Raw genomic sequence first — 15,143 nt, forward strand, 5'->3', positions numbered from 1 at the left:
ATTATTTACTTCACTTTGAAGTCCAGGTAACGAACTCCAATTGAAAAGCACATGTAGGAGAGCAGCTCTACAAGGTGAACTAGTTACCTGTAGATTCCCCGGAGACACGTGCGGCTTCATCGATCAGTCTGGCCTGTCCCGACTGCCAAAACAGTTGACTGGCTTTACTCAACGCTCCCAGCGCGGCGTCTGTCGCGAAATCGGATAGTTTTAATAATAAGGTGAGGATCTGCTTCCCGTTGGGGCGAAATCGGATACAGACGTCCCCGCCAAATCTGCAAAGGTCGGACCAATAAAGACTGCGAGGTTGCAAGATTCGCACAGGTGCCATATAGATGCAAAAGTACTAAGTTACTCTGAATTTATTGTTTCCATGTGCTAGAAGCTTCCCGCATCGCGACATTTTCCCTCCACGTTGCATCTACCTCAGTACATCCCATCCCGACCAGTTTCAAATCGCATGCGCATCTGTACTACCTGTGCGAGGTAAATTGCTGCTTGCAGTTGCACATTTGCCGGGGACATCTGTAGTTGGTCGGCTTTGCTGTCAACGCGTAGCTTGAGTACCGAGCGCACGACACACGAATGGAGCGGGTCAGCTGGTAGTGGCGTGATGGTGGTGTAGCCCTTTGAGCACAATTTCAGCCCTTACGAGCGCAGTAGCAGAATGTCGGAGCAGACCAGAGTAATCTTCTCTGGCTCGGAGAACTTTCGGATGTAGTGCAGCTTTTCGAACTGGAAGGTGTCTTCAAGATGCGTCACCGTCCATGGAACCATAATCTGTTACGCATTGGGTGTGCTCCCGGGTGTCTACGGTCAACAGCTGCAAAGTTAGACTGCGGATCAACGTGGGGAACCGATTAAGGGCATCCCCACCGACAAGTTCTGAGAACTCACCTGCTCTTTTTTGAGAAAGCTTCAAATCACGTCACAAGCATTAGCCACGGAGCAGGTCATCGGTGTTGCTCGAGCGCGTAGTGATGCCATCGCGACAGATTTTGCCCTCGATGATAAGAAATTCCGAACTGATGCTACTCCTGGTGAACAGTTTAGAAAATGGTTTCGTAGCAATGGTTACACTACTTTTCCCGCCAGATTGCCCGCCAAGAAAACGAATGGATGAACTTGAACTCAATCCGCAGATATTATGGCTCCAGCTTCAGTTGGCAACACCTGTCTGATTAATTGCGTGAGTTTTGGAGTCGTTCCCGAGCAACAATCACAGTGCGACCTCGCTGCCTACTTCGACTCGCTCTCGACTATGGATAATCCTTCCTTTTAAACGTTGTCGAAGATTCAAGGCGAAGATGCCGGGAATGTAGTACCTGCCCTGGTTGGGATCTCAATCTGGCGCGGGTAGCAACAGCAACCAGCGATTACTACACCGGTACGCTTAATAAAAGTTGCCTTGCATACTTGCAGACAGACTTTCGTTTGGCGGCTGTACCCTCTTTATGTTATGATGGAACAACAAAAGCAAGCAAAAATCAATGCAATTCTACAGGACTGGAGTAGCAGCTCCTCGTCGAATCGGCACCTACTCCTCTCTTTGGTCGGCATAAAGTCAGAGGGCGTAACTTGTGCAATTGGAGGCGGGTGCTGTTTTGGGGCGTACGGATAACTTGCTGTTCTAGCCACGGCTGATTACCCGTGCATGTTTGATACTACAATAGAGATTATCGGTTCACAGACGGATCGTTTTATGAAAGCAAGTTATTGTGTTGCTGCCGCTCAGCTTCAGCAGTCGTACAGTTTGGTTAAACTCAAACCAACGCCGTGGCCCCGGCCGAAATCGGGCTCTGGGTCAAAATCAGAGTGCATCAACCTCCCTCTTAAAAGGACGTTCGGAGATCAGAGTGAATGTCTATTACAGTGCAGAGTGATGGATGTTGAAGTGAATAGGCCTATCGTATACCTATATTGTACGTTCTTCTGACCGTGTGGTTGTCTCAGACTCTATAGATATGCACAAACTTCAGAAGAGCAAATCAAGACCGTACTTTTACAGGATCATTTCTATAGTACTCTCTATTCTACTTTCTTTCCAAAAGTAGACAATTTCAATAACTTTGATGATCGTATTCGACTTCATTCATTGACTCGGGATGTCGGTGGTTGCAGCGCTGGGTTCTCTTTTGGACTCGGCCCACCCCATTGATGAACGTCCGCTGTCGCTATTCCAAGGCAGCGTGAGTGAGTGGAGTGATATGAGAAGTTATTGCTACCCCTTCTTCCTTTTTTACTTTACCCTACAACAACTATAGCAACTACAGCAACCAGAACAATCTCCAACCATACTTTTACTCTACTTCGTACATGGAACCATGCCTACCGACACTTCGCCCCCTGTATACCACAGCTTCACCTGCTTCCGCGATCAAATGCAGCCAGCTAAGATACGTCGTCGTCAGGCTACCAAGCGGCTTGGTCCAAGCCTAACCGACAAGCTCGCCTGGAGTGAATGTATTTACTAGGCTTATGTATGAAAGTGAAGATCCCTCTGGTGCTGTGCTATAAAGCTGTTTGTTGCTGGGGCTACACGTTTAGCCTACAAAATGCTCTTGACTTCGCTGTAGTCTTCAGCTAAGGCCCATTCTCAACCGGACGCGAAGAAGTACGCGCCGATAGCAACCATTGCAGCTGCCGTCGCGATTCCCAATGTGGACGACACCTGCGACGCACTGCTCGAGCCTGACGCAGAAGCCGACGCCGCCGATCCCTTTAGTGAGCTCGACGAGGTCGATGTCGTTGAGGTGCCTGAGGAAGACGAGTCCAGCGTGGAGGAAGACGCAGTCGCCGCCGACGAGAAGCAGGTCGTGGTCATGCTGGATGCCTGTCGGTAGTAGCAGTCGACCCCGCGGTAGTAGTATCAATTCCGGACGCCGCCGTGGATGCATCAGCCGTCGCTGCTCCGGTGCTTGATGTCGCAGTGGAGGCGGCGACGAAGGTGCCGGGCGCTTCTGTGGTTGTCGCGGTGGCGCCCGCAGTCTGAGCAGAGGAACTGGCAATGGAAAGGGTGGTGAGGAGTATTTGGAAGACGTTCATGGCTGGGTAGATGGAGTTTGTTGACTCGGTAGCAAATGCGATATGGAGTCCATCGAGGCAGCGATCGATGCCGGCGCGATGACAAGCATCGGAAGCACTATAAGTATTCAATAAGACAACTCTCATTCGCTGTCGTAATTAAGCAAGAGCCGACAAACGGTATCTGATACGACGAGCCAGGCTGGTTGGCGCCTGCAATTCGGGCGCACAAGACACGACAGTGGTCTACAAAAATATGTAACTAGACATTCCTAGATGCTCAGCTACATCGATTGTTTCGACTTTTAAAACAGTCGAATGGCTCAGGTACATGTAGAAAATATTGCAAGGGAATACTTAAAAGTAGTTGGTGAAGCGATTTGTGGAAGCGGCGACCTTCTTTAATGCAGTGCAATTAACAAATTTAAGAGAGGAGGTGAGCTCTGTGCGACGGGCACGGTGTCGGCTACCTGCCTCGCGTTTACCACACAAGAATCAGCTTACCCTTCGCGTTCAAGATATCACTGCCAAGGCACAGAGGACCCGGTAAACTCTCTAGTGCTCAAGACTCACTATCAAGACGCAAGGACAAGTTGACCCCTCGCGCTCAGCTCAACACCAACGCATGGAGGGCCGGTGTCCTCCTCGTGTCCGAAATCTCATACCGACAGCGCTTCCGGCCTGGTGAGCCCTTCGCGTTTCCGTTCAAGCACCAAAGCACAGAGGACTTGATGGCCCTCCTGTGTACCTGCTCTCCACCGCGGCGAGAGAACTTGGTGACCCTCTTGCTTCCATACGTGACATGCCGAATCACCTGGCCTAGACAAAGAATTTCCGGGCTTCAAAAGCCCCCAGGGATCACGAGCTTCGACGCCGCAAGCGATACAGGAGTGTATAGCTAGCAATGACTGACGAAATAGATAATTCTCCCCCCCCCCCCCCCCCCCCCCCCCCCCCGGTGCAATTAACAAATGTGTCACGAATTACATATTATATTCACGTGCGAGTCGCCTATCCCCTTTGTCATACGATTTGACCTATTCCGCAGAATCTGAAGTAAACACGAAGCCACACAATCATAGGTTTCTAAACAGGGCCAGTTATCAAATACCTCACCAGGAGTAACGTTAGTTCGGAATTTCTTATCATCGCACCACTGGACGATGAGCTTCTTACCACAGGAAGGTGAGAACATCGTGACGCTCCAGGAAGCTTTAGCGTTCATCGAGACAAGCGCTGGCATCAACAGGGACAGTGCTACGTTCCCTCCGTTGGATGAGATCGACGAGTTCCTGGGCTCCATCATCGAGCATTCGCCGGAAGTGGTGAAGAGCCACGAAAGGAAGACACGAAAGCCACAAAACACCAGGCAGAAGAAGACGACGGAGAAGAAGAAGCGTGTGCGCAGTGCTGCCAGTTCGTCGACAGTGCTACAGCGTCGCAAGAAGGCCGAGATTTTGTCGCTACGGGAACAAGCAACGGAGATGCAGAACGTTTTGAACCAATTGCTGAGCCACGATGAGAACTCGAGAATTCCGAAACTGAACGCGAAGACATACGCCGACTTAAAGGCTCAAGGGCAAAATTTGTCCCGATGGCATCGCTGCGCGCTCGAGCAGTACGAAATGAAGTGCAACTCACACCAGGTGAATCGCCAACTCAAGAAATTTCTGTCCCAGCAGTGGAATACGTCTGAGTCCCTGCGCAGGATCCTTCAGAGACAATCTCTCGTCCAGGTGAGATGTTGGAGGTTTAGCTGTTGCGCCTGATATGCATACTCATTGTTGCTTCTTGATTGCAGGACATGGACTACTTGATGAAACACGAGTCACCAGCGCGTTTCCATGCATCGCTTGCAAATAGCGATGTAGGCAGGTGCATGGCACAGCTCGAGGACGCAGTGGATAATATGTTCCACCACTCTGCTTCACAGTTTGAAGTGGGCTCGGCTCCTTCTCTCTTGAGTCCCGCGCAGACGAGCTACAAGGAACAACGCAAGGGCGATCTCGTCGAGTTCATCGTGAGCACACCGATGACCTGCTCCATGGCTGACGCTTGTGACGTGATTTGGAATTATCTAAAACAAGAGCAGGTGAGTTTTAAAGGGCAAGTTCGGTTCCCCACGTTGATCTGCAGTCTAACTTTGCAATTGTTGACCGTAGACACCCGGGAGCACACCCAATGCGTTACAGATGATGGTTCCATGGACAGTGACGCATCTTGAAGACACCTTCCAGTTCGAAAAGCTGCACTACATCCGAAAGTTCTCCGAGCCAGAGAAAATTACTCTGGTCTGCTCCGACATTCTGCTACTGCGCTCGAAAGGGCTGAAATTGTGCTCAAAGGGCTACACCACCATCACGCCACTACCAGCTGACCCGCTCCATTCGTGTGTCGTGCGCTCGGTACTCAAGCTACGCGTTGACAGCAAAGCCGACCAACTATCCGATTTCGCGACAGACGTCGCGCTGGGAGCGTTGAGTAAAGCTATTCGACTGTTTTGGCAGTCGGAACAGACCAGACTGGCCGACGAAGCTGTACGTATCTCTGGAGAATCTACAGGTAGCCATCGCATCTTGTAGAGCTGCTCTTCCCGGACTGCGGCGATATTAAACTTCGAACTCCGCCGTCTGAATAATAACAGTCTTAGTATTTTCGTAATCAAAGTATCACTTTGCAGCAACACACGGACCATAAGAAAGACAGGTAAGGTCCGCTTGTGCAATTAATCGATGCCCTGCGAAACGCCAAAGCGACAAAATCGCTATTTGACGTTCATAGGCTGCTACAGTAGTTCCAATAACACCAAATCGAAGGCCAATTCTCATCGAAATAGTCCTAGAAAAAGTGTTATGTTTGTAATATGAGAATGTAACATAAATACTACCATATTACTAGTTATTTTAATATACACTGTACTGTTATTTTAGACAATTAATTGCGTTACGTACCAATTATGTTTCTCATCGTTCCCGCGCTTTTTGCTCAACAGCCACAACCGAAACTTTGAGGCAAGAATGGACTGGGATGCGGGTCGCGTGTCGGCCGTGGGCATGGAGAGCGCGCAGGCGTCAGACGATCGTCAGGGCGCGAGCCCTGCCGCGTTGCAGCGCCGCCTGCTGGCCTTCCTGCGCGGGTTCCGTGTGGGTCCGCTGTTTTACTACCGCGAGCAACTTCTGGCCAACGCGCGGCGCAAACACTGGTTCGTGACGGTGAACGTGTCACACGTAGCGGCTTTCGACCAGGAGCTGCAAGACCTTTTGCTCAAGAGCCCGAAGGAGCAGCTACCTCTGCTGGAGAACGCGGCCAAGGAAATGTTGGCACAGCTGCTCGTCACCGGCAACGGCAACCAAGAAGCTACTTCGACCGCATCTGAGAACCATTCCGCCAACTTGCCGGACATCCAGGCCATTCTGACTAGTGACCAGGCGCCTGTCGCACTTCGTCACGTGCACGCGCAGGAGATTAATCGACTGGTGAAAGTGCCTGGCATCGTCATCAGTGCCACTCGTGTCAGGACCAAGTGCGTGTCCGCGACGTTACGTTGCCGCAATTGCGGACACGTCAAGCGTGTTGCAGTCTCGGGGATGGGCGGCGTGAGCATCCCCCGCATTTGTGACCGCATGCGGGAGGAGGACAATGGCGTAGCTCCGGGAGACGCTTGTCCTAAGGACTCGTACATTGTACTGCCCGACAGGGGCGAGTACGTGGACCAGCAGACGCTCAAGCTGCAGGAGAACCCGGAGGTGGTGCCCACGGGCGAAATGCCTCGGAATCTGGCGCTGATTGCGGACCGCCACTTGGTGGACAGAGCGTCCCCCGGGACGCGAGTGTCAGTCGTGGGCATTACATCCGTCGTGAATGCGGGGGGCAAAAACGTCGGCGCTGTGGCTATTCGCACGCTGTATTTGCGGGTGGTAGGCATTGAGATCGACGAGGAAGGCGCTGGACGCGCGAAAGCCACGTTCTCCCCTGCGGAAGAGGAGAAATTCCACGAGATGGCACGAGATCCGAACCTGTACCCGAAATTGGCGGCCAGCATTGCGCCGTCGATTTATGGTGACTATACGGTGAATATGAAGAAGGCCATTGCGTGTTTGTTGGTTGGAGGATCGAGGAAGCGATTGCCGGACGGGATGATCTTGCGAGGTGACATTAACGTACTGCTGCTGGGAGACCCAAGTACGGCCAAGTCGCAGTTCCTCAAGTTTACGGAGAAAATCGCCCCCGTTGGCGTGTACACGTCGGGTAAAGGTAGCAGTGCAGCAGGTCTGACGGCGTCTGTGATTCGCGACTCCAAGGGCGAGTTCTATCTGGAAGGAGGCGCCATGGTGCTGGCTGACGGTGGAGTGGTGTGCATTGACGAGTTTGACAAGATGCGCGAGTCGGACCGTGTCGCTATTCACGAAGCCATGGAGCAGCAGACCATTTCCATTGCCAAGGCTGGTATCACCACGATTCTCAACTCACGCGCCAGTGTGCTGGCCGCTGCCAACCCCGTGTTCGGTCGCTACGACGACATGCGCTCGGCTTCGGAGAATATTGACCTCATGAGTACGATTCTGAGTCGTTTCGACATGATCTTCATCGTGCGTGATATCCAGGATGACGCTCGAGACAGACAAATGGCTGCACACGTCGTGCGGATGCACACAAACGCTTTGGCGTCGGCTGCTGGCAAATCTTTGGCCAGCGAAAACTCCTCCAGCGGCGGTGAATTCGAGCCGTGGCTGCTCAAGAAATTTATCACGTACTGCCGTACTCGCTGCGCACCGAGGCTGTCGGTTGGAGCTGCGCAGGCGCTTCAGGACTTTTACGTTGGTGTGCGTGACGACGTGCGTCGTACACAGGGCAGTGAGACCACGATTCCTGTCACTGTCCGACAGCTCGAAGCCCTCGTGCGTATTTCGGAATCGCTGGCGAAGATGCACTTGCTTAACGAGGCCACGCGCGACCACGTTCAGGAGGCGATCCGATTGTTCAGCGTGAGTACGATGAACGCTGCCAAGGACGGCGGCACCCAGGGACTGTTTGGCGGCTTCCACGAAAAAGCGCAGGAGGTGGAGCAGAGTATCAATCGCACGCTGCGTATTGGTACCCGCGTCGAGACCAGTGCACTGTACAGCCGCCTCGAGGCGCAGGGCTACAACCCCAACGCTATTCAACGCGCGATTCGAGCTATGGTGCAGAAGGGCTCCCTCCGACAGCTGAGCCAGTACAAGTTTGTATCCCGCGTCAAGTAGTCCTGCACTCGAGTCTAGCAGAGGACCAATGCTTACCAATAAACTATCTTTCGTGAACTTCCAGTCGGGTATGTTCTAACAGCTTCGATCAAAGTCGAGCGAAAGCATATGAAAAACGCTGAGACCACAATCTACGCAGCCACCGCATCAAGTCCACATGGCCGCAAATTTCTTGGCGTGAGGTCTCCGATCCCCACAAAGCTCGATTACGGTGAGAAGCTCAGTGCGACATCCTCGAGCAGTTTGGTTAGCGTACGTTGACGTAGCACAGCTCACCGAAAAGGCAAGTCATTCCTGAATCAGCTCACTGTTTGGCAGTTTGCTTTCGTGTACCAACAATGGTGAAGGGGAATTTCGCGAATCCGTTCCGGAGAATGTCTCTCACCCTCGCCGACATGAACGAACTGGAGGCCGTCGCCAAGACCATCGTCGAAGCCAACATGGACCCTTACCTGCAGTTCTGGGAGCTGGACAACCGTAGAGTGAGCCCGAACGACTGGAAGCTAATCAAGTCGAGAGATGGAATGCACGTCTACACCGAGCGTCGATGGCGGCGTCGTCCTTCTCTAGTCGACTCGGGTTCCGATCTGCAGTCAATCCTGTGCGTCGGATCAACTCCTGGCACGCTAGACGACGTGATGCTCGGTGTCATGAGTCCGACGTTGGACGTGACACGAACCAAGGCATCGTACATGAATGATCTTTGCGGGGCTGCCGTGCTCTCGACAGTCAAAGAGCCAACGTCAGAAGACTCGTTCAAGTCGGTGGCGGTCAAGTGGATGGAGTTGGACGTCCGTCGTCGCTCCATGAGACTTGCCAAGAACCGCGACTACGTTTACGTTGAAGCTACCGGAGTCAAGACCCTACCCAGTGGGGAGCGCCTCGGTTACCACGTCATGCACTCGGTGGACATTCCTGCTGCTCATGAACTGTCAGGACGAGTTCGAGCCAAACTGTCAGTGTGCTCCTTCTTCCGCCAAAAGCAAGGCAACTCGGTGGCGGTCTACGCCCTGGCAATGATGGATCCGATGAGCGACAGAGTACGCCGCGTTGTATTGCCATGCTTCATCAAGACGCTGTTATCAACTCTCAAATATGCGCACTGTGGAGAAATGAAGAAGCTCTCGCAGGCTCTTAGCGAGCGGTACGCAGAGCTGAAGCATGTCGGACCCCCGAGCCCGGACCACAACTGTATCAGTTGCATGAAACCAGTGCGTGTGTGGAAATTTGGGCAGTTGATGAGCATGCACGGCACATGCAAGCTCTGCTTCGGATACGTTTGTCACTCGTGCAAGATCGACAAGAAGCTGAGCTTCACGACACCAGACCTGAAAACGACTCAACGGAAAGTCACGTTTTGCTCGTCCTGCATCAGCGACGTGATGGCTGTCAGCCCGTCCGCGAGGCCAAAACCCAGCGATTATTGGGGCTACGGCGGTAGCTTCGGTCGACCACGCAACCAATCCGCTTTGTCGTCTGGCTGGGGCACCGCTCTGGAGAACGAGTCCTCAGCTGTGTCCTTCGACTTTGCCAATACAAGATAATGAGGACTCGATCGAAGAGTGTTTCGAAGATATTATAAGGTAACCAATATCATCGAGCTGTAATCTGTACGCTCGCTGCCTTTGGATATGATGCCACAGCGTTGCATGTGGACTTTGGGGCCCTCCTACATGTACTACGTTGTATGTCGCTCAGAGAAGCAGTTCGTCGCGAAAGAGAATGCGGAGAATGCACCGCGAGTCTTACCAGTACTGAACCTGAGAATAGAACAGTGCGCACAGTATCAGTGTCGACATGCAGCTGCAGTTTTCCACCAGGTGGACCAACAATAAAGTTGACAAGCAGGGCTTTCATCCAGACGATTCCGCCCAAACCCAGTCTGCCTTTGAGGAATCGTGTGTTCGTCTGCATATCTTGCACACAAATCACGGTTTAAGCATCGACCACACAACCAGAATTCAAGGTTTTGTCCTCGTTCCTCGGCCGAACATCCTACAAACCTGTGGACCTGGCACGTAAGCATATCAACGAAGTGCATAGCGCGAAACTTAACGGACTGTACGCAGCGTTCTACAGCTACAGATGAGCAACTTCAATGCTAACCAAAGCATGGAACATAGCGGAGACGTTCGGTGACCGGCTGTCAAGGTACACACAAGCACCTTCGCGCTTTGACTCCACATGGCCGCGTAGCTCACACCAAGGCGGTGCGACAACGACAATCGCAGTGCATTTTATCATGGTCCAGCCACCGAAAGCCATTCGTGCATTGTCTCGCTCTCTCCCATTCGATCAACGTCCAGCATGGCGAAGGAGGAATTCGTGCCGGGTCCGTTTCGACGTATGAAACTTGCTACGGGAGACGTCAAGGAGCTGCAAGTCGTCGCCAACGCGATCCTCGAGGCGAACCTCGAACGATATCAGCAGTTCACGAATGCCGAATTCGGCAAGGTTGATACGAATTCGTGGAAGTACATCAAGACCAAGGACCAAATCAAGGTGTACGCAGAGCGACGGCAGAAGCGCCGACGCTTCCAAAGCAGTCCGACGGCTGACTCGGACTCCGAGTTGCAATCGATGCTGTGTGTTGGATCAACTCCAGGGACGCTGGACGACGTAATGCTAGGCATCCTGGGCCCGACACTCGAGTCTGTCCGCACAAAATCTGCGTTCGTCGATGACCGCAGCGGATCCTCGGTACTCTCGGTCGCGAAAGCGCCAACAACAGAAGAACCGTTCGACTCTGTTGTCGTGAATTGGATGGAGCTGGAGGTCCGTCGACGCTCAATGGGGCTGGTGAAGAACCGCGACTACATTTATCTCGAATCTACAGGCATCCATTTATTGCCGAACGGAGGACGGCTGGGCTACCGTCTAATGCACTCGGTGGACTTCCCTCAAGCGCATGTCCTGGAAGGACGAGTCCGCGCGAAGTTGTCCGTATGCTGTTTCTTCCGCCAGGAAACTGAGTCATCGGTGTCAGTCTACATGATGGGGATGATGGACCCTATGAGCGACGGTGTTCGTCGCGTGATAGTGCCTCGGTTCGTCAAGAAGATGCTGGCCCCGCTCAAGTACGCGCACTACGGGGAAATGAAAAAGTTGACTCAAGCGCTTGGTGAACGCTACGCGGAGCTGAAAACGATTAAGACACGGGACCCAGACCACAATTGTACGGCTTGTATGAAGCATTTGGGACGCCTGGGAAAACTCGTGGGGCACCACAGCACGTGCAAACTTTGCTTCAGGTACGTGTGCAATTCGTGCCGAGTCGAGAAGGAAATGAGCTTCGTGACGCTCGACCTCAAGATGACCCAGCGGAAAGTCACGTTCTGCCCGGCCTGCGTGAGTGAAGCGACAACGATGAGTCTACCTGAGCTGCCTGACGTCGAGAATCGCACACCGGCCACCAGGTATAACCGCAATAACTCGGTTGGGTCGTCTGTATCGTCAGGGTGGGGTACACTGGTGGAGAACTCCCCACGATCAATTGCCTACGACTTTACAAAGAACCTCTAATCGATAGAAGAGGGTACAAGACTGCGTTTCATTGCCAATAAGCATTAAAGAGATCAATTTTTAAGTTCCCTAGGATCCTTGTTGCGTTCGTTTGTGGGTTCGAGATTGCATCGCGCAGAGCAATTGCCACATATGCTCACGGTAACTTCGAGGACTACGTCATGCCAAGACGAGCTAGATCACCATGGAGATCCCATTTATTGACTTGAGATTACCAGATCTGAAAATAGTGAAAAGATATTTTGCTGAGAACCTTGTCAGCCGTTGTCATTCACACCTGCAGACGTAAATTTGCTGTAAGAGGTAGTGCGATCTGTCGTTGACGCAAACCTGAACAGATTCCAGGAATTTTTGAACTAGGACAGCAGAAAAAAGGGACGTTTGTCAAGGCTAAGAGCCGAATGCAAGTCTACTTTGAACGTCAACAGAGGCAGTCCCGAAACGCTACCGGAGAGTGCCGATTTGCACACCTTCGTGCGCATCAGACCTACTCCAGGCGCATTGAACGACGGGATACTTAGAGCTGTAGGCTCGACTATTGAGGGCACATTTTCAAACTCATCGCACTTCCGAAACTTTTCAATCGATGGTGTTTAAATCGATGGAATTGAGTACCCGCCGTCGGTCGATGAGGCTGGTCAAGAGAACGTCGAAGCCACTGCCTGCCAAGTGTTCTACCATCCACACACTGAGCCTGATGAGCGGGGTCTGGATCAACAAATAATTGTCCCTCTTTTTGGGAATATATTGCAGTTAACGTTGGAGTGCGCGCACTCGAAAAATACAGAGAAGCTGGCACGCGGTATGAACGAACGCTGTGGACAGCTTAAGATCTTCCACTGTCTAATCTGGGCCGCACCTGCGTCGTTGCACGAAACAAGCACGACATCGTTTTGAAGTCGCCAGAGCGCATGCGCTCTTAGCTTTTGGTTTGCTTGCCGCTCGTGTAAGGTGAAGAAGAGAATGCCGTTCGTGACAGCAGATTTAAAGTTGACACGAAGGAAAGTAGCTCACCACTCAAATCATGGATGTGGACTTGCAGGCGATTGCTGCTGAGCTGTTATGAGAAAATCAACAGATTGAACCTCTTGGAGACATATTGGGCGTCCCATGAGGTTTTCCGCCACGTGGCTTGCCTTGGGGTTAGAAAGTAGAGCATATGCACTCACTAGTGGCCATGCCCAAGCGTCTGACGTCACATGGACGAATTGTCGTGGCTGAGAATCGAGCAGGCAAAACCAATCTGCAAATCGAGAAAGTCTGTACCATTGCGTCTCCTCTAACCACGCGGATGACCATCGACTACAGAGCTGCTCGAACGCTTCACGACCTCATTCTTGTATTTGACGCAGAGTTGGCGCATCGTTTTTTACTCTGTATCAAGCTCCATCGACGCGAAAATGGTCAAGGACAGATTCACAGAAAACCCTTTTGGCGCGCTAGCGCTTACCGCCCCTGATGCGCACAACCTTCTCGACATCGTCAATACCATTGTTGATACGAGTTTGGAGCGCTACGAGAATTTCTGGACCGTCGAGAAGGCGAAGGTTAATACTCACAAGTGGAAGCTCATCAAGGCGAGGGATGAAACCCACGTGTTCGTTGAACACCAGCAGAAACGCGCTTCCTCACGCAGCAAGTCGGTTGACTCTATCACGGAGCTACCTTCCCTTCTCACCGTGGGAACAACGCCAGGAAATCTCGACGATGTCATGCTCGGAGTCGTCAACCCCACTCTTGAGAGCACGCGTGTCAAGGCCTCGTACGTGGACGACCTCAGTGCGGCCGCTGTACTGTCAAATGTCGTGATGCCGAGCAAGGAAGACCCGTTCCGGTCCGTAGTAGTCAAGTGGATGGAGCTCAATATCCCATTTCAATCCACCGGACTCGTCCAGAACCGCGACTTCGTGTACGTTGAAGCGACTGGAATGACAGAGACGTTTGACGGCGAGCGCATTGGCTTCCACGTGCTGCACTCGGTCAACTTTCCACAGACTCCCAGCCTACCCAACCGAGTTCGTGCCAACATGTCGATCTGCGGTTTCTTTCGCCAAGTTCGTCCAAACCTTGTAAGCGTTTACGTCACAGGAATCATGGACCCGGTGGGCAACGACCGTGTTCGGCGTCTGGTGGTGTCGAACATGGCTAGCGCTTTTCTCTCGACGCTGAAGTATGCACACTGCGGGCAGATGAAGAAGTTGGCCTGGGCACTAGATGCCGCCTACACGAAGTCCAAGGTGGTCGGAGCTCCAAACCCAGAGCGGATCTGCGTCACTTGCAGAAAAGCAGTGTCTCGACGAGTTGGCGACTTCAGCAAGAGCGGCGACGCGTGTACACTTTGCTTTGGGCTTGTCTGCAGCACGTGCAGACTGCAGAGGAAGATCAGCTTCGTGGGGCCTGACCTCCGTCTATCTCAGAGGAAGGTTGTCTTTTGCGCCGTTTGCATGCACGCCACGGTGAAGGAAAACGCCTGCGAAGCCGCCAGGAGGCAGATTCGATCTGACGATCGTGCGTCCAAGGCTTCTCAAAGGCTATCGGTCTTCTCCGACCTCAGCACAGTTTCCTCAGGCGAACCACCAAGAGAGGAGCCTCCAAGAGTCTCCTACGGGTTTGTTATTTTTTAGATGTACAGTAGCGAATACTCGCTTAAACTAGCTGTGAATGAAAAGCACTTTTGAGTCACGCCTACCTTAATGAATTGGCCTCCCATTGAGTACTGCGTAATGGTTGGCAGTTGTTGTCTCCACTAGCTTTACACTGCTTCTAGCATTATAAGCGCTAGCCACTGTTACCCTTACGTTAGTCTCAATGGGTAAAAATGCAGTTGTACACGTGCGCAAAGTGTTGCATCAGTTCATTGTAAATGGATCATCTCGATTCAGGTTGACTGTCGTGGAGTTTTCCCGCAGAGGCGGCAGCTGAGCGGCTGGAGCTATCGCTGCGTGCTGATAGGTTGTGACTCCAACATTTTATCCACACAAGAGTCTTGGGGGTTTCCATGCCGTTGGTCTTATCCGAGTGAATGGTGGAGCGACGTCCGACGTAAGCAGGACGGAACGTGGCGACACTAAACCGGCTGCCGCAACCTTTTGCGCCTTTGTTCTGTGAGCTGCGGCGTCTTCGGCCACCTGAGCTGATGAACATGTGGCGCTGGTTTAACATGGAAGGCAGTTGATCGATCAGATCCCGGGATTCAGCACCTGTTTGACAGCTTCACCCTCAAGTTCGTCCGTGGGTTCTGGCACGAGGATCGAGGGAGAGTTTCCTACCAGGTGAAGCCATTCCGAGTTTTGCTTCATCCCTGACAAGTTCGGCGTTTCCTCCCAGTCAGATCTTCCTCGATCTCTCGCTCAC

The 15,143-nt window shown here is 52.4% G+C and overlaps 2 protein-coding genes across 2 annotated transcripts; both read left to right on the forward strand.

Annotated features, from left to right (window-relative positions):
- Positions 1–4,187: 4,187 nt before the first annotated feature.
- On the forward strand, positions 4,188–5,606 carry KRP23_354 (uncharacterized protein; the record flags this gene model as incomplete). Its single annotated transcript, XM_067888182.1, has 3 exons — positions 4,188–4,760; positions 4,826–5,116; positions 5,187–5,606. 3 exons carry the CDS (start codon positions 4,188–4,190, stop codon positions 5,604–5,606), a joined length of 1,284 nt encoding a protein of 427 aa, XP_067750911.1.
- Positions 5,607–6,041: 435 nt separating this feature from the next.
- Positions 6,042–8,267, forward strand: KRP23_355 (DNA replication licensing factor MCM5; the record flags this gene model as incomplete). The annotated part of the gene is made up of 1 exon (XM_067888193.1): positions 6,042–8,267. One exon carries the CDS (start codon positions 6,042–6,044, stop codon positions 8,265–8,267), a length of 2,226 nt encoding a protein of 741 aa, XP_067750912.1.
- Positions 8,268–15,143: the final 6,876 nt, after the last annotated feature.

Source organism: Phytophthora ramorum, assembly GCF_020800215.1.
Source record: "Phytophthora ramorum isolate Pr-102 chromosome Unknown Phyram_PR-102_s0001, whole genome shotgun sequence".
Lineage (NCBI taxonomy): Eukaryota > Oomycota > Peronosporomycetes > Peronosporales > Peronosporaceae > Phytophthora > Phytophthora ramorum.